The 27,759-nt window shown below is 37.9% G+C and overlaps 1 protein-coding gene across 8 annotated transcripts in view; it reads left to right on the forward strand.

Annotated features, from left to right (window-relative positions):
- The window catches only part of ubr4 (ubiquitin protein ligase E3 component n-recognin 4), a 62,575-nt gene that overhangs the window by 12,231 nt on the left and 22,585 nt on the right, over positions 1-27,759 (forward strand). For 3 of the 8 annotated variants that reach the window (XM_015377760.1, XM_015377761.1, XM_015377763.1), the window contains 47 exons: positions 5,158-5,345; positions 5,472-5,628; positions 5,718-5,803; positions 5,908-6,077; positions 6,418-6,697; positions 7,672-7,804; positions 7,921-8,009; positions 8,124-8,252; positions 9,272-9,454; positions 10,219-10,341; positions 10,427-10,656; positions 10,841-10,959; positions 11,060-11,157; positions 11,866-12,023; positions 12,132-12,338; positions 12,458-12,559; positions 12,644-12,744; positions 12,960-13,347; positions 13,550-13,613; positions 13,741-13,932; positions 14,017-14,087; positions 14,469-14,661; positions 15,340-15,573; positions 15,704-15,874; positions 15,978-16,160; positions 16,544-16,702; positions 16,817-16,969; positions 17,118-17,345; positions 17,483-17,640; positions 17,753-17,927; positions 19,279-19,480; positions 19,682-19,845; positions 20,229-20,445; positions 20,628-20,841; positions 21,330-21,362; positions 21,613-21,676; positions 21,792-21,926; positions 22,595-22,769; positions 22,945-23,076; positions 24,031-24,152; positions 24,311-24,422; positions 24,566-24,696; positions 24,943-25,120; positions 25,255-25,359; positions 25,714-25,851; positions 26,230-26,398; positions 27,207-27,411. In XM_015377760.1, coding sequence (XP_015233246.1) covers positions 5,158-5,345; positions 5,472-5,628; positions 5,718-5,803; positions 5,908-6,077; positions 6,418-6,697; positions 7,672-7,804; positions 7,921-8,009; positions 8,124-8,252; positions 9,272-9,454; positions 10,219-10,341; positions 10,427-10,656; positions 10,841-10,959; positions 11,060-11,157; positions 11,866-12,023; positions 12,132-12,338; positions 12,458-12,559; positions 12,644-12,744; positions 12,960-13,347; positions 13,550-13,613; positions 13,741-13,932; positions 14,017-14,087; positions 14,469-14,661; positions 15,340-15,573; positions 15,704-15,874; positions 15,978-16,160; positions 16,544-16,702; positions 16,817-16,969; positions 17,118-17,345; positions 17,483-17,640; positions 17,753-17,927; positions 19,279-19,480; positions 19,682-19,845; positions 20,229-20,445; positions 20,628-20,841; positions 21,330-21,362; positions 21,613-21,676; positions 21,792-21,926; positions 22,595-22,769; positions 22,945-23,076; positions 24,031-24,152; positions 24,311-24,422; positions 24,566-24,696; positions 24,943-25,120; positions 25,255-25,359; positions 25,714-25,851; positions 26,230-26,398; positions 27,207-27,411 — 7,418 coding nt within the window. The remainder of the gene's footprint in view (positions 1-5,157; positions 5,346-5,471; positions 5,629-5,717; positions 5,804-5,907; positions 6,078-6,417; positions 6,698-7,671; positions 7,805-7,920; positions 8,010-8,123; positions 8,253-9,271; positions 9,455-10,218; positions 10,342-10,426; positions 10,657-10,840; positions 10,960-11,059; positions 11,158-11,865; positions 12,024-12,131; positions 12,339-12,457; positions 12,560-12,643; positions 12,745-12,959; positions 13,348-13,549; positions 13,614-13,740; positions 13,933-14,016; positions 14,088-14,468; positions 14,662-15,339; positions 15,574-15,703; positions 15,875-15,977; positions 16,161-16,543; positions 16,703-16,816; positions 16,970-17,117; positions 17,346-17,482; positions 17,641-17,752; positions 17,928-19,278; positions 19,481-19,681; positions 19,846-20,228; positions 20,446-20,627; positions 20,842-21,329; positions 21,363-21,612; positions 21,677-21,791; positions 21,927-22,594; positions 22,770-22,944; positions 23,077-24,030; positions 24,153-24,310; positions 24,423-24,565; positions 24,697-24,942; positions 25,121-25,254; positions 25,360-25,713; positions 25,852-26,229; positions 26,399-27,206; positions 27,412-27,759) is intronic. The other 5 variants (XM_015377768.1, XM_015377765.1, XM_015377764.1 and 2 more) reach the window with 4 other exon arrangements.

Here is a 27,759-nt window from a genome sequence, read left to right on the forward strand (position 1 = left end):
TCTGTTTATATACACATATCTGCATAAAAACCTTTGCACTAGCAGACTTTAAATGCTTAAAGTATTTTGAAGCCATTGGAGATTAAAATATTTTAAAAGTCCTTTGCCGCATCAAAGCATGTGTGTGTAGCCAAGCCTCAAAAACTGAATTCTCACCTAAAAAACTGATTTACAATATCTAGGCATAATGTGATAACAGTACCATATTTTCTGAGCACCATCAACGATCAGTATTCAGTGCATTTATGCAGTTATTTGTAGATGTAATCTTAACTCTACACACTTGAAACCATGTGGATAAAACGAGGGCTGAAACAATCGGATTAATCCTGATTAATAAATTATTGAAATAATTGTCAACTCATTTATTCATCGATTAATCATTAACCGGTGTATAGTGAATCTAAAACATGCCTTTAGCTGACAGTGCAACCCACTTAGAAGAGTAATTGTACCAACAAAAAAAAGGGTATAAACATAGCCTTTGGCTATCCGATTATTAATAATCGAAAAAATAAATGACAGATTAATCAATTAACAAAATAAGCGATCGTTGCAGCCCTAGTTATAACAGAGTGTTGGCATGAGGTTGGCTGTAAATCACTGTGCATCACCTCATGTGAATCAAGTTGTCAACCATTAAACAGGTCAGACGGAATCTCAGTAATCTAGCTCCCTGAGAGTAATCAAAGCAATAAATCTCCCTCTTGCAAAATTCAAACTATATGTTTGCTTATGGATAACTTATTGATGACTTCACTTTAGCCCCACCCAATGAGAACAATGTCAGTGTCTGGGAGAGATCATGATTTGAAATAACCTTTTCAAAATATTCCAGGAAATCTTCATTAATCATTTGCCACAAAACAGGAAGTGACCAAAACTTTTATCAGGAAGGTTGGATTAAAAAAAAAAAAAAATAGCGCTGAGCTAAATTAGTTATTTAGTCAGAGAAAATTACTAATAAGAAAATCCGTCCCTAGATTCTTTTTCTTGTTCTTTACATATATAACATTTTTAGTAATGGCTATTATTTTGTCTTTATTGTTTTTAAACGGCCTGTAACAGAGGCACAGGCTGTTAATTGTTAAAGTATGGACACTAGACAACACTCAGAACAATAATAGAATAACACTTTCTTTTGACAGTTAACAAAATATCATTTCAAAAACTAGTATCACCATTTTAAAATCTGCAGTAATAATGTTAAAAATAAGAACCTAGGCGTTTAATACAGCCCTGAAAAGTATTTCATTTGTCACACTTCAAAATAATTGAAGGAATAGGTCATAATCTCAGCCTTTTAAATCCTCAAATTCTGATATTTGAAATTTGAATTTATTCTTATTTGAATTTGATTATTTTATTTATGAGATAAATCTAGAGTCGTGAATAAGGCGAACCCACATCATATTATTGGTATCATTCTTGAATAATAAGTCACTTTAAGTTGTAAATAAAGGTCTGGAACACAATAAGCTCCATCTTGCTGTCACCTAAAAAGTTTTGATTTATGTGTTTTGCATGCAGATGTGGAGAACAGCTTGATGTGACGTTCTTTTAAAACTTTAAAGCTGTCTCGTTGTGTCTTGAAGTGACTTCACTGTTGTTGAGTAGCATCACTAACAGGCTTGACTGTTTGTATTTGGGGCAGAGGACAGACAAGATTAAGAGAGGCTTAAATTTCCTTTTTTCTTTTCAAATTAGTCTAGATGTAGACTTGTCTGGGTGTTTGTTGGCAGGAGGATCAATTATGTTCACATGCTGAGCAGTCTTACCCGTTGAGTAGAGCTTAAGAAGTTGTGTTTTGGAGGTGACGCAGGTGTAAAGGTTAGATATAGCAAAAGGATTTGTTTGATAACATCTGAGTCTGATTTAACCAGAGGAACAAAAGAAATCTGCATTAAAGGCATTTATTTGTAGCCCTTTAAACATGAGCAGCTTGTATTTACCAGTTCTCTGAGTTGATTGATGGATGGATGGGATGAAAAAGCAATTCATTCTTTTTTAATCTTCTGTGCTGCCCTGTGTCTTTTTGTTTTTGCTTAGCCTTGTTGCTAATTAAGCCCTCTCTTTTTTCTTTTTTTCTTTCGTTCTTTTCTCCCATTGGTAGACAACTTTCCCATCTCCCTTTAATATACAAATTATCATACTCACTCAGTAAGAAGTTGGGCTATCCCTTCTGCGGCTGCGCATCGGCACAGGAATAATTCTGCGTTTCATTTGGTAGGAGGAAAGAAAAAATCTGGCATTTGGCCAGTTTGGCTTGACGTCAAGCTGCTTGGGAATCCTCCCGAACCTGAACAATCCACTCCTGCCTTTAAAGGTTGCTCTATCTGTATGCTGGCAGGTGGGAACGCATGTGTTTACCTGCCTGCAAGAGCACTCAGGGTGAGTCTGAGTTTATGTGATTTAGGGAGCAGGCCTGTGGTCCATATTTTCATAATCTTTGACTTGAGGTCCTTAACAGACAGGTTTCTCACATATGTGTGCAAAGAAAGAGGTAATAGTGTTAAAAAAAAAAGGTCTCCATCCTTTACGCTCATAGAAATTCCGCATATTGGTCTAATTTCAGCTTAAAAGCCGTTGGCACTGAAATACGCTGGCAAGAACCCTTGAAAAGGAAGCCCAAGTGTCAGTCAAAGGGCCAATACGCTTGTAAAAAAGTAGCGTTTATTGGTCATTTTAATTGTAAAAAGGCTTCATACACCTTTCTGCCTCTTCCCTTGATATTTTTGCTACCAATAAAAACTGAAGTATTTTTCACTGGCAACAGTCTACACCAAAGGACATTGTTATTTATACGTCTTGAAAGTGTTTGTTCATGATGCATTTACTGAGAGGAGTAAATAAGAGTTTTCCTAGTTTCTGACCTAATAGAGGATATTGATTGAATCTAGTATCTGGATGGATCCTCTGCCAGCTTTTATCCCGTACATAATATAATGATCATTGTTTGTGTTTAGGAATAGATTTTTTAATTTATGCTATTTTTTATGAAAGGACTTTGAAGAATATTAAACTTGACCCATATATTTCAAACTAAATATTTCTGTACCCTGTATAGAAAACGCATCCTTTTTTTCCTCCCAGTCTAGTTTAAGTCATTTGATAATACCTGAGAAAGCTGGCAGAGTTTAATTTGTCAAAAATAGAAGTTTCCTTCGTTTTATTTTAGTTTTTTATATAAATACTTTTTAGATTGGAACAAATTTCCTGTTTGCATCCCTATATCAATTTCTCACAATAGTTATGCCAATCATTTTGGCTCGTTACTTCTAACAGAAATGCTACGACTGAGCCAGATCTGCGGCTTTCTTTGCTGACACGTATTTCATATCTCTGACCGCAAATTATTTGTAGGACTAAAGGGACGGGCTATGCACTACAACATTTGTAGAGTATGAGTGGATGAATGAATCTGAAGGGCACGGGGCAAGTGGGAGATGGTTACATTTAGACTAGGGGTGAAAACTTTCTGCATTTTGGCCCTATACGTATAAATATGCTGGCAAGAACCCTTTATTCAGCCTTGGCTTGGTTTTGAACATTAAGAACTTTGCATTTTATTTCTATATCAATGCTGTGGAAATATCAAGAAATGTATTTAATAAATATCCTAGATTTTATTTATTCCAGATTTAAATGCAATGACTTAAATCTAAGAAAAAAAAATTTTTGTTACTGCTGTTTTTCGCGGACAGCAGCTCCATCACTTAGCTGGAGCAGCAGATACAGCTTCGATTCACTTTCACCTACAGTCAGCACGTTCTGTGTCTCTTTTGTACCACTATACCTATAGCATCAGGTTGGAGGGGAGCAGCCCACTATATTACAATTCAAAAATGAAATAAAACCTGGCTAAAACAGAAAACATTTAATGCCAGAAAGTGAGTAAAAATGACCAAGATTTCAAAATCTGATTTCTGCTGTATGCCTCTAAATTCTGAGGTTCAAATCCTAAAAAGAACGGTTGTTGATCTGAGCAGTTTTAACAGCCACATTATTAAAGTGTTCATAGTGTAACACAACGCCTTGCCTGAGAAGTGACCTCTGGATCTGCAATTGAGTTAGAGGTATTAGATGTAACCAAACTCTTCATGGTTCCATTTAGGAAACGGTGTTAATGCTTTCCTAAGTGAGAAAGACAAGTCAAGGGAAGGGGTGTTTTGGCTCTTTAGTGTTTTTGTTTTTCTTGACAAACCTTTTTTTTTTTTTTTTTCAAGAATTAACTTATATTATTTTCTGAATGCCCCCCTCTCAGCCCACATTACGCAGGCATTACCAAACCTAGACCTACCGTAATTTAGATCCTTAAGAGCTTTTTAGCAGGGTGGAATTTTATAGTATTTCAAAGCAATGCCGTTATTAATACATTAATATAATGATTTGATTACCAACATAAAACATTGTCCTTGTTCATAAGTGGAAGTGGTCACAGTGTATTATTTAAAATAGATATTTAGCATGTTTTGAGTCAGAAACCCAATCACTTTAATCTTTAGTAGATCATGAATTCTGATCTTTCTTAGACGTGCTGTCATTTTGTGAGCTAGAGATTGCCTTGGAGCAGACCAGGTTATTTATGCTGCATTTACTGAATGTGACCCCACTATCATTTGTCTAAATGTTGCCTGTGTCATAAATGCATGAGTAAGAATGTAATCGAGCAGAAGCTGCATAATATGTATGGCGTGTTACAAAATGCTTATTTGGAAACACATTTTAGTGTCGTAAATGACTTCAATCCTCTGCTGATGCACAGTTTTAATCAGCTTAATTGTAGTGTACATACAGGTTTAAAATTAGTTGACAGACTGAAGTATTTTATACAATAAACTTTGCAAAAGAATAAATGAACACTAGTCATAAAATAGTCCTTATAATATGATAAGGTGCTATCAAAGGAAAAATATTCTTTTCATTGTAGTTCAGTTGTTCCTAATACAATTACATCTAAAGATTTTCCCTATCCACCCTGATCCTTGGCCTTTCTGCCACTGCTTCTGCTTTAAAACATATTATGAGCCAATGTGAAGCTTTTTATGTTTTATTATTTTATTAATTGTATTTCCATATGTGTCTTATTGTGATGTGGAATATTTTTTAGTTTTACTCAAAGAATGTAACTTAAATTGTCTGAACTATTTTTGGCAGATGATGACAGTGAGCCTATTCTGGGACTTTGGTTTGAAGAGGCCATTTCACCGACCAAGGATAAAGTGGCTCCTCCACCTCCCCCGCCTCCCCCACCCCTAGAGACATCACCCAGACTCAAGAGTCCCAACAAACAGAATGCAAGTGAGAATGGCAACATTTTAGCCGGTCGGAAGGATCCAGAAATGGTAAATTACTTCTATCTATCAATGCCATTATTATTATTTTTTTTTTTTTTTGACGGCCTGTAGGATTTTTTTTGTTTTGTTAATTTTACCTGGTGGGACCCCTCCAAGTCATTACTGTTCTTGTAGTTCCTCAGTTTGGCCTCCAGCATCCTGAACTTCATCACGACTTCAATGCTCAAGTCCCGGAACAACTTCATTCGCAACTATGTGAGCGTCTCTCTTACAGAGCAGCATATGGCTACGCTCGCCAGCATCATCAAAGATGTGGATAAAGACGTCAAAGGTATGCTTTGTCAAAAACACCTTGATGAACTAGTTTCTTTTCATAAGCTCTACAGAATATTATTTAATTATACTGTTTCTCTCTTCTAGGCTCCTCAGATGAAGTGTTTTCTCTTGCCCTTTATCACTTCAACCACACCCTGGTGACTTCAGATCTGCCATCTCCAGTTTTGCAGGTGAAAAATGTTTAACATTTTTCAAATATCACTTTACTTTAGGCCACTGATTTCTGCTGCAAGCTCTAAATGTCTTTTTTTCCCTCCTATCTTGTCAACCACAGAACACCCTTTTGCAACAGTTGGGTGTAGCTCCGTTTTCAGAAGGCCCCTGGCCCCTGTACATTCACCCCCAGTCCTTGTCAGTCCTCTCCAGACTTCTCCTCATCTGGCAGCACAAAGCCAGTGTGCAGGGAGAGCCAGATGTGCCTGAGTGCATGAAAGTGTGGGAAAGGTAGCTTCATCATAGTTGTTTCACATGTGCTTATCAAGGACCAATGAATATAGTATAATGTTCTCATTTGGTGCATTTACATTACATTGTATTTAACAATGTCAAAAAACGTCTTCCAACTGAAAATGTGAATTTAATGTTAATTTGGGTATGTAGTTATCTCCACCAGAGGATTATCAAAGGCCTTTGTAGTAGGGTTTTTTTTTTTCTTTTTGCAGACTCATACATTTAATTTATTCCCTAATGCCCTGATTTCAGTTGTACCATTTCATATATTTTCAATAAAATGATCCTATTAAAGTAATTTTTTCTCCTCTTCCTTCTGCTGTATTGCTTATAGATTTTTAGGAACTCTGAAACAGCACACCATCCAGGGCTCTGTCCATTCTGAGGATGATCTCAACGTAGAACACCTCCAGTTGCTTTTGCTCCTTTTCCACAATCTGTCTGAACGCGGTCGACGGTCGGTCCTCACCATGCTCACTCAGGCTATTGTTGAAGTGGCACAGAGCAGAGAAACCCAGTTGAAGTCTGTTCCTCTCAACCTGGCCCGTTTGTTACTTGTTTTTGATTACCTGCTGCGTCACTATTCCAAGGCTCCCTTATACCTCTTTGAGCAGGTAAATGTTTTTCAACTATTTGTTAATTTGTTTTTGAAATTTATCTTAAACATAAAACTGTTTGGTGCCAATGAAGTTTTTCACATCCGCTGTTTAAGAATCTTAAAAATTTGACCTGTGAGCCCATAATGCAGATATATTCCTCTCTAAAACAATCTTTCAGTGAAGGTTTTCACAGACGATAAAAAAGCAAATACAGTTTCATTTTATGATTGTATCAACCTTTTTTTATTTCCTTTTTTATAATTTAAATTCCATGGTAAATGCAACTACAAACATTCAACAGATACCACTCATTTACAGACTAAGTAACACCCATTTATTAAACCCAAGTAAGCGCCACAAAAAATTTAAAGAAAAAGGGGACTATACAGCTTCTTTGTCCCTGAGTGCACACAGCCCAATGCCGTGCAGGAAGCGTGGCATTTACCAAAGTTTGTAAGAAAAGCCGGGTTGGCCCTGGGTTCCTCCTAATGCAGGACAATGCAAAACCTCATGTGGCTGTAGTGTGTCAGCAGTTGAAGCTATGGACTTGCTGCGCGTTCTGCGCATCTGTTACATCATATCTCAATCCATCTGTTAAGGTCACACTGAACCACATATTGTCCATGAAAGGATTTGTTTTAGTTATTTTGTCATGATCACATTCAACTTTGTACAGAACAAACTATTCAGTAAGAATATCTCATTCTTCAGATCTAGGATGTGATATTTGAGTGTTTTCTCTATTTTTTTTTAGCAGTGTGTTTTTCTTTTTCTTTGGTTCTACAATCAACCAGGGATCAATTCTATCACAACCTGTAACATAACACTGCAGATCAATATTATTCATTTTGATGTCGATTTGACTAGAATAGAATAGCATATGAAGTGTCATTTCCAAGGAAATGATGCCCAACATGATTGTGATTATTGGTTGTTGGTAGAACAGTGAAAACAAAAAAATAAAACCACTAATTGAACACTATTTGTAGGTGCAATACAACCTCCTCTCGCCCCCATCCAGTGGACCAAGTTCTGTTCAGGAAGGTGGGAAACGGAGCGGTCTCCCACTTTACTATGGATTTAAAGAGGTGGAGGAGAACTGGGCAAAACACTGTTCAGCAGGTGAAGACTATACATCCCATATTTTTCATCTTGTCCAGATTTAATATTTAATATGGTGCTGTTGTATAAACAAATTTATTTTAACTCTAAATGATTTTGTGTTTTTTTTTTTAAAGATTCAAATGTTCAGCCTAAGTTCTACTGTGTGTTATCCCCTGAGGCGTCGGAGGATGACATCGGCAGATTGGATAGTAAGGAGAGCAAGGTACAGTTAAGATTTGTGTCTGTGGTTTGTGAAACATCTCTGATCTATACCATTATTAATACAGTTCACCATATCATAAATATCAAATAATAATCTTGCTATTTGTCCTGGCAGGTATTTCCAAAGCTGGTCGGTGGGGCAGTTAAATATGATGAGTTGTATGGGTGGCTCATCTCACTACTGGAATCAGGCTCTCAGTTTGATACAGCCAGAAGACAGGAGAACAAGCCCATCACTCCTATGGTGAGAAAACAGTCTGTACCCAAACCAACTCGACAAGCTTGTAAATCCTCTAAGCTAGAATTGTATTTTATTGCATTGAACGAAGCCTTGCGTTGTGTGTCAACAAATGACCAACTCCAGTCTGTTTCCATAAGACATGTTGTTGCAGCAGCTGTGCGTTTTGGGTCGGCTGAGGTATTTAATTAGTCTTGGGGAGTTTAAGTTTTCTGAATAGAGTGGGTTTGAAAATGATCACTGATCCATATCAGGCACGAACCAGATGCACCTGGTCTGTGTTGTATGATCTCAAGTAATTGGTGGTTTGTCTCGGAACATTCATGTGTTGCTTTGTGTGTTACTTTAGGTTCCTTAATTAAAATTTGTTGAGGTTCTTGGTTTGTCTTGATTATCTGAGAACCTTTACTCCCTATTTTTCCTTCACATCACTCAGGTCTTTTGGTAGCAGGTTTTAACATTTCAAAAGTCAGAACAAAATATGGGGAAGCTACATTTTTCCGTCTTTTTATCAGTTTTTGTGAGGTGTGTTTTTAAACAATGAGTTGTGTTTTAAATAGGCCTGCATAATATATCATATCAATAATCAGATCGCCTTGGACTGTATATAGGGCCGTAATTGCATTCATATCCAGCTATTGACACTTTTTAATGCTAATATGGTGTTTAACCAGTTGAACAGAGTCACGTGGCTTCTTATTCACATAAATTCCTTTTCTTCAAATGCTAAAAATAACAATGTGAGAAGCACATTGGAGAGGGGAAAAAGCCACATAATGCAACAGATCTATTACCAGCCATGTGTACTATTATTTTCTCTATCAGAAGATTTTATGTCTTTCAACCTTAAATGCTGTATAATGCTGCATAAAATAAGGTATACTAGTTGAATGAGGATCTATCCGTCATTGTGGTTTTATTACAATATCAAAAGATTAATTGGAAAAGATATTTTACATTGAGGACTTTGTCAGCCAACTTTTTCATCTAATGCTGTTAATGTGTTCTATTTTGACACATCATAGGAGGCGTGCTCCCTTCAGTACTACTTTCTGATACTCTGGAGGATCCTGGGTGTATTACCGCCCTCTAAAGCTTTCATGGAGCAGCTGAAGACTGGTTGCACGGACCCCAGTGAGAGTGACATCTTGCATACGCTACGATGGTCCTCACGCCTGCGAGTGTCTGCGTATGTCCACTGGATCAAGGTATGTTGCAGCTTGAGAGGATTACTCATTGCCTCAAAAGTATGTGTGATATATTAGGTCCTAATCAGTGGTGTTTTTTTTTTTTTCTTTTACATAATTATTATAACTTTTTCTCTTTTTATTAAAATACTGTAACGATTCACTTTAAGTATTCGATACATATCACGATTCATGGTTTCGGTTTCCATTCATGGATGATTTTGGTTAATTTAGAACAATTCAATATAATTTAGTGACTTGGAATCGATTCCTTTCATCCTTAGCCAAAAATATAACGAGTGACTGTGAAATAAATACCTGCATACTTGAAATCCCCTTGATTTATTTAAGGTAACTTGGGTATAAATTAAAGAAATATGGACATAAACAAATTTAGTGGGGGGAAAAAAAGGCAAATACATTTCCATTTTATTTAACGTTCAACTACCACTTCAGATTAAATCATTAGGTTACCTTTGTTGTATGGTTTTCATTACTTAATTGAGTCACAATTCACGTCTTTATCTTTAAAAGTGCTCACATAAAACACATTTTAAAAAAAAAGAAAAAACTCCTTTGCTTTATGTGCTATTTCCTTATATCGATACAATGGATTAATTCCCTTTTAAAAGGATCTTGGACAAATTCACCTCATAAGAACAGATGTGTACTTGAGATATGGTTGGATCGCAGCTATAGAAATTGTGCCATCGATTAAACGATCAATCGTTACACCTCTATTACTTTTTGATATTTTTGTGACCCCTTAATGTCTCTGTCATCAGGATCATCTGGTGAAGCAGGGGATGAAGGCTGACCAGGCAGCATCCCTTGTTGAGGCCACTGTAGCAAAGTGCAGCAGTGTAAAATATGACGTGGAGCTTGCAGAGGAGTACATTGCAAGACAGGTACTAATTGCAACGGTCTCTCCTTTTTTCTTAAGCACTGTTTTATACAAAGTAATCACCCTTGGAAAAATGTGTTCTGTCTTAGATCTCCACCTTCTCAAACGTCGATCCAAACGTCGTCCTTACGCTTCATCAGCTGCCCTCCCTGCAAGCCATTTACACTCTGGATGCAGTCATCTCTAAAGTTCAAGTTTCTTTAGATGAGCACTTGTCCAAGGTTGCAATTGAGGCCGACACAAACAAGTCGTCTGACATCACCAAAAACCTGCTGCCTGCTGCGCTACAGCTCACTGACACTTATACTGCCTTTACAAGGTAAGGGGCTCACATTAGGATGTTTATTTCATTCCTGTTTATATATTTGGAAAAACAGGATTTACACTTTAGTTATGTGGAAAAAGTTGCATAAATATAATAATAAGTTTTCCTCTGAATCACATTTTATTAAATATGTGTCAGTTTTACCAGTACTTAGTCTGATCTAACATTTCACAAACAGATCTTACCTCCTGCTGAACATCCCAGAGGAAGGTGAAAACAAACTGACCGACGCAAAGCTCCAAGGTTATGCTGCAGTTCTGTCTATTGGCTCCACCCGCTGCAAGGCCAACCTGCTGGGTATGTAGAGAAAACTTCAAATCTCCAGGCAAATAACACATTTGCTTTCACAACTTTAAATAAAATCCTATCTAACCTCAGCTAACATGGAACTTCACAGGTAATAATTTGATGCAGAATCTGCCGTCAGCTGTACAAACAGTATGTGAAACTTGGAACGGTGTGAACACAAATGAGTTCCCCAACATCGGCTCATGGGTAAGTTCATAAAAAAAAACATTTTTTTAATACAGCTTTACTACGCATAATGTGACCAGATGCAGCGTTAAGCTTAGTTCTTAGTTTCTTACATGCTGTGGCCTACCTTTAAGGAAATTTGTCGAACCATTATTTTATATAGTGTAGCTTTTTTTAAGCTGGGTAATTTAGGCCGCTAAGGCCTAAATTACACAATTTTGCCTAATTACTAACTTTTTTTTTTTTTTTTTACAACTTAAATAATTACTACACAGTTGAGCATATTTTATTGGGGTGATATAATCCAGATTCATGGTGTCAGGAAAACGATTAACTACAGACACTAGTGTCTCAGTCTTCCTGAACTTATCAATTCAGATATTTGAAAAAAAAGGCCTGTCTGAAGATGGTTCAAAGATACAAACTCATAGGTTGTTGTCAGATTTGATCTCCTAAACCTGCAACTTTTAGCTGTGAAGTCATACTACAACTGATATAACTCTTATTTGAAGTATGTAGAAGCAGTTGCTTACCCTTTTTTTTAAATCAAATTATACCGAAATCAACCTAGTCTGTGAATTACATAGAGTAGAATGTCTGCTGTTATTTTACAAAAAACTGTACAACAACGAGGCACTTTTACACAATTTAGCTAAGATAGCTCAACCTGTAGATTAATTTTTATGTAATGTTTTTTAGTAGTAAAAATAGATTTTTTTCCTTACTTAGCGAAATGCGTTTGCTAACGACACCATCCCATCGGAGAGCTACATCAGCGCTATTCAAGCAGCTCATCTGGGCACTCTGAGCTGTCAGTCTTTGCCTCTGGCCTCTTCTCTTAAACACATACTTCTCTCCTTGGTTCGCCTCACCGGTGACCTCATTGTGTAAGTTTCAGGTTCTCGCTTTAAATTTTCATGTCTAAATGCAACTTAAGTGGTTTTTTGTTTCTTTGTTGTTTTTTTATAATCTTTTTTTCTGGCTGCCCCTTTTAGTACAGAAGAGTTGAATCCTACACAGGTTGTGAGCACGCTGCTTCCCCTGTTGCTGGAGACCAGCACGGAGTGTGTGGCAGAGATCAGCAGCACCTCATTGGAGCGCATTCTTGGCCCAGCAGAGTCGGATGCCTTCTTAGCCCGAATCTATGAGCGTTTGGTCACGGGATGCTACAATATCATAGCCAATCACTCGGACCCTCACAGGTAATCCAGCATGAGGCCTTCATTCATTCTTAATATAATTAAAAAGCATTTTGTTTTAGTGTTGATTTTGCAGAGCAAAAATTATTCTTCTTTGGTCTTTTTCTTTGCTTTATTTTTAGCGGCTTGGATGAGTCAGTTCTTGAGGAATGTCTTCAGTACCTAGAAAAACAGCTTGAGAGCAGTCAGGTCCGAAAAGCAATGGAGGAATTCTTTTCATTCAGGTATTGGTTCTACTAATAATATAAGTAGCAATATTTCAGGTTATCAGAAGCCAGTTGCATGGAATATCTTTTTTTTTTTTCCAGTGGGGAGCTTGTACAGATTATGATGTCCACAGCCAATGAAAACCTGTCTGCAAAGTTCTGTAACAGGGTGCTGAAGTTCTTCACCAAGCTTTTCCAGCTCAGTAAGTACAATGTTGGAATGGATTGAACAAAGTTATCAGCTTTCTCAGTGCTAGGTTTCCATGGTAAACAAAAATGAAAAACAGTCTATATCTAAATGTGGATCAAAAACCTGCATATAAATATTTTGTGGACCAAAACAGACAAAGCAAACTTTAGTTGTGAGTTAAATATCATTTGTTTGTAGTAATGTAATTAATGTTTTTGCTCTTAACAGCTGAGAAGAGTCCAAACCCAAGTCTGTTATGTTTGTGTGGCTCTCTGGCCCAGCTGGCCTGCGTGGAACCGTCTCGCCTACAGTCCTGGCTAACACGCATGACGGCGACGCCACCAAAGGACACAGAACAGCTGGACGTTCTCCAGGAAAACCGGCAGCTGCTGCAGCTCCTCACAACTCATATTGTGCGTGACAATAGTCAGGTTGGCGAAGGAGTTTGCACTGTCCTCCTCAGCACACTGATTCCCATGGCAACAGACATGCTGACCAACGGGGATGGAACGGGCTTCCCTGAGCTCATGGCCATTATGGCAACTCTGGCCAGTGCTGGACAGGGCGCTGGTCACCTACAGCTTCACAGGGCAGCTATTGATTGGCTGACTAAATGGTACAAAGCTCCTTTTATTGAATAAAGTTCTCAATCAGAAGTTTTAATAATAAACATTTAATGATGTATTAATTAATACTTTTCATTTTTTTGAATACATTAACCTATATGGATAGATACATAAAATTTATAATTTAGGTTTTGTAATACAATTGAATTACATTGCATCATAATGATGATATAAAATTCAAATTTTTTGCAGCAAAAAGTATTTGACACAGAAGAATGTGGTGGAGAAAGTTGGCACAAACTTATCTCATGGAAAGGTAATTCATTCTCTTTGTATCTGACCTGCTGCTCTTTCATGAAAGTTTTTTCATTCATTTTGACCTTACATGGAATTAGGCTGTCAATCATGCTTTTATTAATGTTGTTTTTATTTTTTATTACCAGCATGCCACTATGCTGGAATGTTCATGCCACATCATTTCTTATTTGGCCGATGTGATGAACGCCCTGCGTCAAAGCAGCGGCCAGGGTACCTCAGCACTGCTGGTGGAGGGAGAAGAGAAAGCAATGGAGGTTGACTCGGACTGGGTGGAAGAACTTGCAGTGGAAGATGATGATTCCCAAGCCGAGGACTCGGTAACACGTCCGCTTTGATTTTCGGTTTTCTCAGGTTTTATAGAAGAATGTAATCTGTGTTAACTGGTTGTTATTGCTTGGCAGGATGAAGACTCGCTTTGCAACAAGCTTTGCACATTTACCATAACTCAGAAGGAGTTCATGAACCAGCACTGGTAAAGACATATTTGTTTCCAATAGTTTTTTTTTTTTTACTTTGTATCTCACCAATTTAGGATTATTCCTTACATAATTTATTTGCTTTTGATCCTGAAGAACTGCAGAGCCTGTTCTCACACTTTGAATCTTTTGTCCAAAATTCAAATCAAGCTAACAATCTATTTCTCATCCAGTCTATTTATTCATTAGACTGTAACTCTAGAGGTTAGTGTGTTTTTATACGCAAACAGACATAACTAGTCTAAATGGCAAATCTGAATGTAGGATCAACATGAGAGAAACGAGATGCAGATCTCTACGGTGTGAACTGGCTTATGCCTGGTTGCTACACCATTGTACCAGACCCATAACCTTATCTGTTGTTTTTCCTATTGTAGGTACCACTGTCATACCTGTAAGATGGTAGATGGGGTAGGTGTGTGCACAGTGTGCGCCAAGGTCTGTCACAAAGACCATGAGATCTCCTATGCCAAATATGGCTCTTTCTTCTGTGACTGCGGTGCCAAAGAGGATGGCAGCTGCCAGGTGAGACCGAATACCTCAGGTCATCATGGGAAGAGAACAACAGCGGTAACTTTGGTTTGCAAGTCATTCCCCCATTGACTTCCATCCAGTCATTTCATTTGGTCAGGATTATAGCTAGTGTACACCCATGGCCAGTACTAAAAATGCTAGCAGTGTCTGTCCTTTGTGCGTAGTGAAAAGGCCAGTTTTCCTAGTTAACCTTTAATGTTGGAGCTTTTATGTTAATGTGCATGCAGAGAGGAAATTCATTCATCCATTACATGTTTCTTTGTTTAATGTGGAGCAGCATAGTTCTGCCATGTTTCTTGTGGATTGTCTTGTCTGCTTCTATGTGTACGTTGCAGTTGTCAATAATTGCTTGGTGCAGTGTTTCGTTTTTATTTTGTTTACACTGTTTTCTTATGTGTAGGCTCACAGTGTAAGAGTGCATGCTCTTAGCATGCCTTAAGTTAAATTTAAATCTGAGGAAACTTTTAACAGCCTAGTTTTTAACAGCAAGGCTAGGTTCCTTTTTGACAATTTCATCAACCACTTTTTCTGTAATAGTTGTTTACTTCATTTTTAAAAGTTTAACGGAGCTAGTGAAACTGTCAAACCTTAAATTTTAAACAGTTTTCTACAATGTATTGCCAACGTCTATATACAGTTGAAATTGAGTATTTTGACAATTTTTAAAATTTGAAATATATGAGGAGTTTTCACTGGTTTTGTTTTAATCCACAGGCCCTGGTGAAGCGCAGCCCCAGTAGCGGAATAGGCTCAACAATGAAAGAGTCATCAGCTTTCCAGAGTGAGCTGCGGATGCCTGAGAGTGCCATCAGACACCAGAACGCCTCTCCATCTGAAAAGGGCAAGGTCACAATCTGTGACAGCAAATCCAGCGATGAAGAGAGACCAAAGAAAAACAGCGTCTGCAAGAGCATTGAAGGCTGCCAGGAGGAGTTGCTAGCACAAGTGGTTAGAGAAACTCACTTTAATGTTCATATGCGGCCAATGTTTGGTGTTCCTTTCAGGCCACTAGATTTTTTTTGTGCATTTCATGTACAAAATGACACCTGTGCTTTTGGCGCTTTTTTTTTTGCAACAGATGGGATCATCCACTGCTGCCGCTATTCTTGAGATGCTCATGTTTCTCATGGAAGCCATCCAAACAAACTTCCAGCAAGCATCCGCCGTGGGAAGCAGCAGCCGGGCCCAGAAAGCCTTAAATGAACTGCACACTCAGGACAAAAACGTTGAGATGACGGATCAGTTAATGGTATAATAACCATGAAATCCCCCTCATAATATATTCAAATTATAGAAATTAGTCCAGTTAGTAGGTAAAAAACATGCAATGATTCCTTTTTGTTCCTTCTCAGGTGCCCACACTTGGCTCTCAAGAAGGGGCTTTTGAGAATGTGAGGATGAATTACAGTGGCGACCAAGGCCAAACAATACGGCAGCTTATCAGTGCACACGTCCTGCGTCGTGTGGCCATGTGTGTCCTCTCCTCACCCCATGGCCGTCGCCAGCATCTTGCAGTGAGCCATGAAAAGGGGAAGGTAGGTTAGAGAAGAAAGAAATCCCAACCGATGTGTTGAGGATCAATAATGTGTTTTGTTGTGTTGAGATAAAAATAATGTAAATCTGTGTTAGCTGAAACTTGTTCAAGATGGAAGAAAATGACTTGGATCTAAACTAAAGAATAATATCATCATCAAATTAGCTGAAGAAAACATGGAAATGGTTTGTTTCAATCCAGATGTGGTCTTTGGTTTTTTAAGTTATTGCAGAATTTTAATTCATGTCTAACATTTGATTCAGTAATACTTCAACACAAGGCATTATAAAAGTGTGCTGTATTCAGATTTTTTTTTTATTTGACTTTAGAAGTTTTAATAGTTGTTATAAGATTTTTTCCCCCTATTTTTCTCTGTCTGGTCAGATAACAGTCCTCCAGTTGTCCACACTTTTGAAGCAGGCTGATTCTAGCAAGAGGAAGCTAACATTGACCCGACTTGCCTCTGCCCCAGTTCCTTTCACCGTGCTCAGCCTCACTGGCAACCCCTGTAACGAAGATTATCTGGCTGTATGTGGCCTCAAGGTCAGGAAAGCAAACTTTTTTACACAAACTTATCAGAAGGTTGAATGAAAAGTCAGTTCCTGTGAATCTAGCCATTTGGCATTTTCTTGTAATTTTGCTCTTCTGTCCTTCCAGGACTGCCATGTTCTGACATTCAGCAGCACAGGCTCCGTCTCTGACCATCTAGTGTTGCATCCTCAGCTGGCCACAGGCAATTTCATCATCAAAGCTATTTGGCTCCCAGGCTCTCAGACTGAGCTTGCAATCATCACAGCTGATTTTGTTAAAGTATGTCATGGCAGACCAGCTATTTTTGACCTAAAATTGATATATCTAAAGTTTCTGTTATTCATTATGTTGTCACGGGGCTTATAGATTAGCATTTGGTAAAAAATATACAAGTTAATACTTAAATTCTCTTTTCTATTTGCGACAGATCTATGACTTGTCTGTGGACGCTCTGAGCCCCATGTACTACTTCCTGCTCCCGAGTTCCAAGATCCGTGATGCAACCTTTCTTTTCAACGAAGAGGGGAAAAACATCATTGTAATCATGTCCTCAGCTGGTTACATGTACACTCAGATCATGGATGAATCCAGCAGTGCCCAGCATGGTCCTTTCTATGTCACAAATGTGCTGGAAATAAGCCATGATGATTTGAAAGTAAGTTGAAATAAAAATTTTGAGTATTTATTTTTCTAGTATTACAAAATGTAGAATCATATGTGTATTATGCTCTAGAATGTTTAATTGGTTTGTCTTTTTCATGAAAAGAGTAAATCCTTTCCTTTTGATTCCAGGACAGCAATGGACAGGTGGCCGGTGGTGGTGTGTCCGTTTACTACTCCCATGTCCTTCAGATGCTTTTCTTCAGCTACAGCCAGGGAAAATCCTTTGCTGCTACAGTGGGCCGCAGCACAATTGAAGTGCAGAGGCTCTTTCCAATCAACATTAAAGGGTAATCTCTACACCTAAAATGGTTAAGTTTCTTATAACGGCAATAAGGCTGGTGAATATCACATTTAATTCAGAGGAACAACACGCTTTCTGTTTGTTTGTTTATTTTTTAGCTCCAATGGAGGAAGTAGCAAGTTGTCCCCTGCTCTGTGCCAGTGGTCTGAGGTGATGAACCACCCAGGTCTGGTCTGCTGTGTGCAACAGACAACTGGAATTCCTCTTGTCATCATGGTTAAACCCGACACATTCCTCATCCAGGAGATCAAAACTCTGCCAGCTAAAGCAAAGGTAAGGTTCCTTCACAGTCATGACCAAAATAAAAACAAATACTAGAAAATATATACAGGTAAATATGAGTTTGTGGAAAAGCCATGAGATAGAATTTCAACATGCAAAGAAGAGGACTTATCCACTCTGGAAAGGCATAAATGATACATAATTAATGTTGTATATTACTTTTTATATATATTATCATACTTTCTGACCTTTAGTAGGGATGCACGATATTGGGATTTTGGCCGATATCCGATATGCCGATATTTAAAAACTCATGTAGCCAATAACCGATATCGATACCGATGTTAAAGTTGGACAAAAATAAGTAGTCATTGAAAATAGCAGTTTTGTTATCCATTTCTGACACTTTGAAAAATAATATACTCAAATATATTTTCATATGCTGATATCAAATAGATTTTTAAAAACGCGGTATCGATCTATTTTATTTTCAAAATCTCGTGAAATTTCCTCGTTCTGTTACAAACTCTCGTGATATTTTGCAAATTCTTGTGAGATTTTGTTAGTAAAATAGATCGATACCACATCAATATATAAACATATAAAAATATGGCAAAATTTCGTAGCATAACGATGACATATAGCAATATTTCATTAGTAAAAGAGATTGATATGGTGTTTTTAAATGGCAATATATCAGCATCTGAAGATATTGTGATATTTTAATGTATCAATATTTTTTCCCTCGTCTTTAGAAGTTTTTAAGTCTGTAAAAAAGACGTTTTTGAGGAAGAAGAAGTATTTTTTTTTTTTTTAAGACTTTAGAAACTCAGAAGCTGATCAAATATCGGGTTAAATATCGATGGGGTGGCTGATGTCCGATATTCAGTTTTAAGGCTGATACAGGCCGATACCGATAGGGGGCCGATTATATCGTGCATCCCTAACCTTTAGTAAGTATTGAAAAAGTCTGGTAAATTCTTGAATTTACAGAATTCATTTGCTGTTGATTTTCATTTTCTGAGGTGTTATCTATCCCTCCAATTGCTATATTCATCCAGTCATTTTTTCATCTGTACACTCATCCATCAGTTTGTTCATCCACTGGGTTTTCCTTATGTCCTTCCTTCCATCCATCCTTTTTTTCATGGCTATCTGTTAAACTGTCAATCTCTCACTGCAATCCACTAATCATTTAAAGTCAGATCCCTGAAGTAATATTTACCAGGAAATTTAGCAAAATTTAAAGGAGTGTGGAATGTTAGTATGAAAACAAGTAAAGTTAGATTAATTAATAGGTGCAAAGAAAATGTATTTGTTCTTCTAGATATAATATCTATGCCCGTCACTTATAATTCCTTTTGAATATTATTGTTAAAAAATAAAAATTTATCTCCTCCAGATCCAAGACATGGTTGCTATCAGACACACTGCAAGCAATGAACAGCAGCGCACAACGATGATCCTTCTCTGTGAGGACGGAAGCCTTCGAATCTATATGGCAAATGTAGACAACACATCATACTGGCTCCAACCCTCTCTACAGCCAACATGTGGCATCAGCATTATGAAGCCAGTGCGCAAGCGCAAAGCTGCTGTTGCAAGTGAGTTTAAAAGCACTAAATGCTTTTCAGATCTCTTTTAATGCAAAATTATAGTTTTCATTGGAACTATATTCCACTGACAAACAAGTGAGCAAATGAAGTGATTAGAAATGTCACATTGACTCCTGAATAAAGACCTACTAATGTTACTTATTCTGTTTCCAAAATGTTGGAGTTTCAATGCAGTATTTTACTTTTCAGCCACCCGGACCACCAGTCAAGTGACTTTCCCAGTGGACTTTTTTGAACACAATCAGCAGCTGACAGAGGTGGAGTTTGGTGGAAATGACCTACTGCAGGTCTACAACGGGCAGCAGATAAAACACAGACTCAACTCTACAGGAATGTATGTAGCCAACACAAAGGTAAATAAATACACCTTATTACTGATGGCTCAATGATGTGGTAAATCCTCCCCGTTATACAAGTCGGTGACCTGAAGTGATGATATATTTTATGTTACCTCTCTGCTGCTACACTATTTTTAACAACTATCATTCATAAAATTCAGAGCAGAGTAGTTAACGCTTTCCATTCTTAATAACTATTTTTTTTGCTGGTTTGAACCAGGCCCTTGCAATAATTGCATGGCTCTTTGTCTTCATCAAGTCAAAGATATAACTGGGTGCTAATTGAAGAAAAATAATTCAAATGTGCGCCAATAACAAGGAATACTTTTTTTGATAATGTTGGATGACGCTTCTTTATTTGATGGAAAGTTCTTAATCATTATCTTTTCTTTTTCTAGCCTGGAGGATTTACTGTGGAAGTGGTGAACAACAACAGTTCAATGGTAATGACAGGCATGCGAGTGCAGGTGGGCACTCAGGCCATCGAGAGGGCTCCTTCCTATGTGGAGGTCTTCGGCCGGACCATGCAGATAAATCTGACGAGAGCGCGTTGGTTTGATTTCCCGTTCACCAGAGAGGAGGCCCTACAGGCTGACAAGAAGCTGTCTATATTCAGTAAGATTAGAATTGTGAAAGAATCACATGATGTTTGGATCCAGTGCTCATTTAATCACATCAACAGTGAAAATATTTAGCTTTTGTCTATGAAATATTTGTTTCAGCAGCTTTAAACTTTTCCCTTTTTTAAATCTGGTCTAAGTTCTGTTTAGTAACTTCCAGTTTCTTTTCATTTTAAGTTGGGGCATCGGTTGATCCAGCTGGAGTCACCATGCTTGATTCAGTAAAGATCTATGGTAAAACTAAAGAGCAGTTTGGCTGGCCTGAGGATCCACCAGAGGACTTCTCTGGATCAGTTAACAATGTATGCAGCCCCAGCCTTAACCAGGGCAGTGGTAACTCTGACGGAGACGTAGCTACGCCAACTACAACCAGCGGCACTGTGCTGGAGAGGTAAGGCCTTCCTATCCCATCCAGGCCTCGGACTTCTACTCTTTTGTATTCCATCAGGTTTAAATGAGCAGTCAGATTGTTTAGAAAAACAAAAAGGAAAACTAAAAAAATCAGAAATGTAGATAATTTTGTTTTCAATTAATGTTTTTACCTTGTTGATTTTTGCCTTAATCTAATAAAGTTGCCAAATTTCTAAAATGTTATTTTTATTCCTCATATAGAGATCACAACTAAACGCATTCACCATATTGCTCTCATTTTTTCCCCTCTTCTTACTCATTGTCCTTGTTTAGTTTATTTAGGAGCAGTGTAATGACAGTACAATTTCACATTCAGACAAATGAATTTGTTTACTGCATGGCTCTTGTGATCATTCTTCTTGCATGTCTCTTTTGTTTAGCTGAATCATTAATTACACTTGTTTCTTTCTGTAATCCTCACTCTTGATTTTGTTCTTTTTCTTTTGCTCCCAAAAATTCTATAAAAAGTTCTGAAACTGAGTCCTTATCAACCTTGGACCGGTTAGTAACTGCCCTTTCTTTGCTTGTTTGTATAGTTAGGGGTTTCTTTTGTGCACGTGTGCCATATTGTGTGTCCATGCCTGAGACTGCCTACATGTCATGCAACATCCTCATGCTTGCACCAAATCAGTTGTTTATTTCCTTTACATTTCTTCCTATATTTTGTGTTGTTTGGAATTTATTGTAGGAAAGATTGCTTTTAAGTAAAACTAGTTTAAGCAGAAGTGGTAATCATACATCCCCTTTACAGATTGGTGGTCAGCTCACTTGAGGCCTTAGAAAACTGCTTTGCTGTTGGTTCATCTAATGAAAAGGTAAAGATGGAAAATGGAAATTGTTTTTAAATGGATGACAAATAAGAATAAAGCTTTGTCTTTTCCTCTAACTTTCCTTTTTAAAAGAATTTAAAATAATTTTTTACCTCCTCAGGAGAAAAACAAGGTTGCTGCTCTGGAGCTGGCTACTCTGCTGCTGTCCATGCCGACTCCAGCCGGAGTCCAGCAGCAGACCAAGGGTCTGCTGGCAAGTCTCCACACGAGCCGTACTGCCTACCACAACCATAAGGTGAGAAAAGAGCTGGCGGTCAGTTAAGTTTTTATTGTACAGCAGAGAGGTGCATTAAAATACTAAAGCTGGTTTCTGTTTGTCACATTTATCTCTTAAGGGATACCATTTAAAATATTTCATATTCTGTTTTTTATTTTTTTTTATTTTACTGACACATAATGAGATAGTAGAAAGTCAGAAACGGTGTAGAGCTTCTTTTGGAATTTGTTGATATTTACAAAACACCAAAAACGACATCAAATATTAAGAAATGCATAAAATCTAATTAAATCAATAAAATCATAAAAACAAAGCACAATTTTCAAATCGCACAGGCTGAATTTCGGTTACATTCCATTTAACTGGACTAAGGCACTCAATTTCTTACTGCAGCCCTTTAGGTTGTGGTTATACATGTAGAATGGGTGACATTTAAATGGTCAAAGTCTAAGTAGGCACTTTTCCCACATAAAGGTCATGGCAAAGTCTTGCAACAATAGACTCTGAACAAGAAAGCTTTTAAGGCAGCATAGAAAAAAAAAAGACCCTGAAAAGAAAAATCTATCAGCTTGTGGTTGTAGCAAAAAAAAGAAAAAAAAGTAAAATTGCAATATTGTTTAAAAAGAATGAGTTTTGATTTTTGGCAAAAGCATTGTGCCCTTCACTTGTGTTCCTCCTGTCACCAGGACCAATCTTTGCTGAGTAATGCAGTGCAGTGTCTGAACAGCTGCAGCCGTGAAGGAAAAGAACTGGACCCAGATGTGTTTCAGAGGCTGGTGATCACCGCACGCTCTATTGCAATCATGAGACCCAACAACTTGGTTCATTACACCGAAAACAAATCATCGCACCCTGACTCTGGTAAGAGGCAGTTTTTTAAGGTTGTACAATCAAACTTGGTGAACAAAATTTTGCAAAGGATATTGAGGAAGAAAAATATTTGAAACAGCTATTTATTAGGATACATTTTGACCTGCCAGCTTAAAAATGAATTGAAATTTTAAGACCAATTTCTGTTCATGTGTTTGTAAAACAGACATGATCGAAGAAGGACAGAAGAGCATGGATGGTGAAAGCTGTAACTTCATCTCTCAGCTTATGAATAACTTCTGGAAACTTCATTCCCAGAAACCAAAGAATGCATTTCTTGCCCCAGCTTGTCTCCCTGGTGAGTGAAAGTCCTCTAACCCAAACTAGTAGCACTGTTATTTATGCTGCAAGAACAGAGAAACTTCTTTTTTTACTTGGGGTTGCAAAGTCCTTCCTGGCCAGGTCATTTCAATTTCTCAGGATGTCTAGTGCAGACATCCTTAGAAATTCTCTTAGGTCCTTGCTGCAAAATGTGTTGGTAACCAGAACATGTGAATGGAGCGGAGCGCAGCGCAATTGCAGCTCCCCGCTCAGGAGGTTGTCCACTCATTCGCCCCGCGTTCACCTTAATTTTCCTGCTCCACGCTCGCTCAGATTTTTAGGAGAAGGCATTTTCTGAGTTTTTTTAATTCATGTAATTATGCCAGGGCCCTGGGATACATGGCATTTGATTCAATGATGGGACCAATACATGTTTATTGTCATATTCAACTGGCTGTTAAATTATCGCACTGTTTCCCAGCTGTGAACGTAACACCTCGCTCCATTCATGTTGCACTGTGTTTCCTTTTTAATTAAGTTTAAAAAATCTGATTTAAATCAAATAAATGTTATTTTACAAATTTTATAATCCAACATTTTTTATTTATATTATGAGCGCATCGAAGCGAACTGGAGCTGAGCGAAATCCTCGCTCCAGCCTTTGAATCGAAAACCGCTCTGCGCTCCACTATGTTTATTCTGCTCGCTCTCCGCTCACATACTCTGTTGGTAACCATATAAAACTTTTTCTGGCAAGTCACTCATTGAGTTCTTGAATATAAAATATATCATTTTCTGACTAGACAATATTTCTTACCAGAAAAAAAATCAGTGTCCAGTGTGTGTAAAGCACAAAGATCAAGAACCGAAGTCAGATTGTTTTTTGTTTTTTAGCCTTTGGAGAAAACCTGTTCATGCAGAAGATGTTTATGACTTGATGTGTTTTCTTACATGTATATTTACTCCCCCCCCCCCTTCTCTTTCATCTAAGGCCTGACACATGTGGAAGCAACAGTTAACGCTTTGATCGACATCATCCATGCCTATTGCACATGTGAACTGGATTACATCAATGTAGCTTCCAAGATCTACATGCAAATGTTATTATGTCCAGTAAGTAAAAGCATATCTAGTAATAATGTGAAGTGAAACACAGAAAATCACTTTTAAAATAAGAGTTCAACTTTATCGGTAGATACTCCTCTAATGTTATGGTTATGGCTGGAGTTGTAGTGATGAAGCAACACCTTTTGTTTCTAATGTTGTGTTAGGACACTGCTGTGAGCTTCGCCTGTAAGCAGGCTCTTATCAGGGTGCTGCGGCCTAGAAACAAACGGCGTCATGTGACACTTCCATCCCCTCCACGCTCTAACACACCTACTGGTAAGCTTTTCAGAGTTAAACAGAAATTATTCTATGACTATGATTTTCATTTGTAAGAGTTGCAAACTCTTGAAGTAATGTTATCTTTACGAACCTGTGTAGCTAGCTAGCCTTCTAAAGCTTAGTGATTTCCATTTTGTCAGGGGACAAGGATGATGATGATGACGATGATGCCGATGATAAAATGCAATCATCTGTGATGACTGGAGGGGAAGAAGGTCGACAGGAGAGCCAGGAGCAGAACGAAGTGGATCATGGAGACTTTGAGATGGTGGTAGGAAGAAAAAGGGACAAAAATAATCCCTGGTTTATCTTTCTTTTACTATTATTGTTTATTCTGTGAGAGGGGAAAAAAGGATGTGGCTTAATATTAGTAACTTGGCTAAAACTTTGTTTTAGAATTTTTATTTATCCTTGCTTTTTAGGATCTGCATTTTTCCAGATCCTGTATGGAACCTGTAAAGCTCTAGTTAAAATGTGTTAATATAAAAGAGTAACACATTTCTTTTGGCTTTCCTAGTCTGAGTCGATGGTTTTGGAAACGGCAGAAAATGTCAACAACGGAAATCCTTCCCCTCTGGAAGCTCTGCTGGCTGGAGCAGAGGGATATGCTCCTATGCTCGACATCCCTCCTGATGCTGATGATGAAACTATGGTAGAGCTTGCCATAGCTCTCAGCCTTCAGCAAGATCAACAAGGTCATTTTTCTTAGACTTTTGACCATAACATTCTGAAATGTTATCAGAAAGGCCTGTTGTCTTTTTATCCCATAGATGGTCATTAAAGAATCTGTCTAGTTTCAGCACCTAAATGTACTTTTTGGTATTTTCAGGCAGTAATAGCAGTGCTCTGGGCCTCCAGAGCCTCGGCCTGTCTGGCCAGGCTCCAAGCTCTTCATCACTAGATGCTGGAACCCTTTCAGACACAACAGCGTCAGGTAAGAGGACTGTTCCCTCTGAACTTGAAAAACACACAAATCTTTTTCTCTGTTTTATTCTTGCATATTGACAGTTGTAAACACTGTAACTTCAAATTTCAAAACTCAAAGCATTTTTAAGAGCTCTTGTTTCATCTCTCCATGTTATCACTATATTGTGTCAATCTGACCATTAAATCTTCACTTCATGTTGCACTTAGTATATTATTAGTAAAGAGCAGCAAGCATCAATGGCAGTTTAAAGTACTCTGAATGTGCTATTTGCTTGTTAGTAAATAAGTAAAGACAAAGATCATGTATCCTGGCCAGATGACCGCAGTGTATTTACTGTTACAGCTATTGCTATGATTTCAGCCCCGGCATCAGATGATGAGGGCAGCACAGCTGCTACTGACGGCTCTACGCTGCGGACCTCCCCAGCTGAGCACGGAGGCAGTGTGGGCTCAGAGAGTGGGGGTTCTGCTATCGACTCTGTAGCAGGGGAGCACAGTGGTGGGTTATTTAAATAAATTAGGCCAGTCTGATTTCCTGAAAACACAAACTTGCATGCCTAAAGTTAGTCATAGCCTGAAAATCAATCAAATAAATTTCTGCCTTAGTACGGCAAATACATAAAAAATCTTACATTTTAATTACTTTCACTTTTCCCTCCAAATTCTTGAATTAGTTATCCACTCCTTTCCCTTCATGTTCCCTTACAGCTTTTTAAAGTTGAGAAAGTAGAACTTTCCTGGTCATGTATTTAATTACTAATGATCATAGTGGCCATTCCTTTACTCTTAATCTACCCCTTAGAGCTTTTTCCTTTGGCTTTCTTCTATTTTCAGTTTTTGTCATGTACTTTTTTTCCCCACATATACCTGTGTACAGTGTCTGGGCGCAGTAGTGCATATGGAGACACCACAGTGGAGGGCCACCCGGTAGGTCCAGGCAGTGTGAGTTCCAGCACTGGAGCGATCAGTACCACAACAGCACAGCATGAAGGTGAAGGCTCAGAAGGCGAAGGAGAGACGGAGGGAGACATCCACACAAGCAATAGGTCAGTATCCTGAACTCTGGGATTGTGTAAAGTAGCTTTGAGGAGTCACTAGTTGCGTTTCCATTAAAAATGAGCACAACATTTTTTTAAGGCAAAATTTCCTAATTGCTGCATTGCCATTAAACAATAAATAGAAAATAGCCTGTGAATATGTTTGTTTATACGATAACTCTGGAAAACAACATTTTAGTTGTGAATTTAAACATTTACATGAGATATATCCATAGTTCAGCAATGGCTCTGTTGATGGGGGAAAAAAAAAGTCTTGAATACAAATCTGCCCTACATTCATCCTCCAGCTTCTTCCACTCTTCTTCATTTATTTTACAAGTCAGTACGGTCCAGTGGCAGATCACTTGACTTACGATGGGCCGTTAACACGCTGCTTTAATGCCAGACTTTTATTGGTCGATTAAAAAAAAATAAACATCGCCATTAATCTATTCTCACAGTTGGGTTGGGAGCTGGGTCCATTCTAATGATGACTTTCACCTTGATAGTTTGTTTAGTTTTGTAGTTTTGGATTGTACATTTATATATATTTTTGGTAATTTTTTAAGCAACTATGCTTCTTAGAGTGCAGTTGCTTCATTTAATAATTAGGAAATGTATTGGTAGTCTTATTACCTATTCCTTTTATGGTTTGTTTGAAACAGAGGTGTTATCTTTATTGCCCATGCAATAGGTATAAAGGAAATGGTAAAATAAAATTGTTTTATAGTTAAAAATTACTAAGACTATGAAAGGAAAAAGATGCACATTTTAATAATAATCATTTTTAAGTCTTATTCTGCTTGTTTCTCATCAGGCTGCACATGGTTCGCCTGATGCTGCTGGAACGCTTGCTGCAGCATCTTTCTCAGCTTCACAATGTTGGCGGGGTTCAAGCCATCCCATATATGCAAGTTATCTTAATGTTGACATCGGATCTTGACGGGGAGGATGAAAAGGATAAGGGAGCTTTAGATGACCTGCTGGCACAGCTGATTGCTGAGCTGGGGATACACAAGAAGGTAACTACATAGATGAACAAAGATCAACCCCACAGATCTTTTGTGAAATAAAACTGAGTGTTCAGAAAAATAAATAAACTTAAGTGTAGATTTAAAAAAGAAAATCCTCTTCCTATCATGTATCTATGTAGACTGGATGCACAAAGATGATTAGAGAAATGAGAAGTATTTCTATGTTGCACATCTTAGTACCTGCTTTGTATGTTTGATACCACAAAGATGGTGTGAATGCTTTTCCATTGATCTTCTAGTATAAGGTCAGAACCTGCAGGACTAAGATGAAAGCCTGGAAAGTGTTAAACAATGCCTGAATAATAGCATGCTCAGGATAATTTATAGAGTTGTCAT

The sequence above is a fragment of the Cyprinodon variegatus genome, unplaced genomic scaffold, assembly GCF_000732505.1.
Source record: "Cyprinodon variegatus isolate N-32 unplaced genomic scaffold, C_variegatus-1.0 Scaffold158, whole genome shotgun sequence".
Taxonomy (NCBI): Eukaryota; Metazoa; Chordata; class Actinopteri; order Cyprinodontiformes; family Cyprinodontidae; genus Cyprinodon; species Cyprinodon variegatus.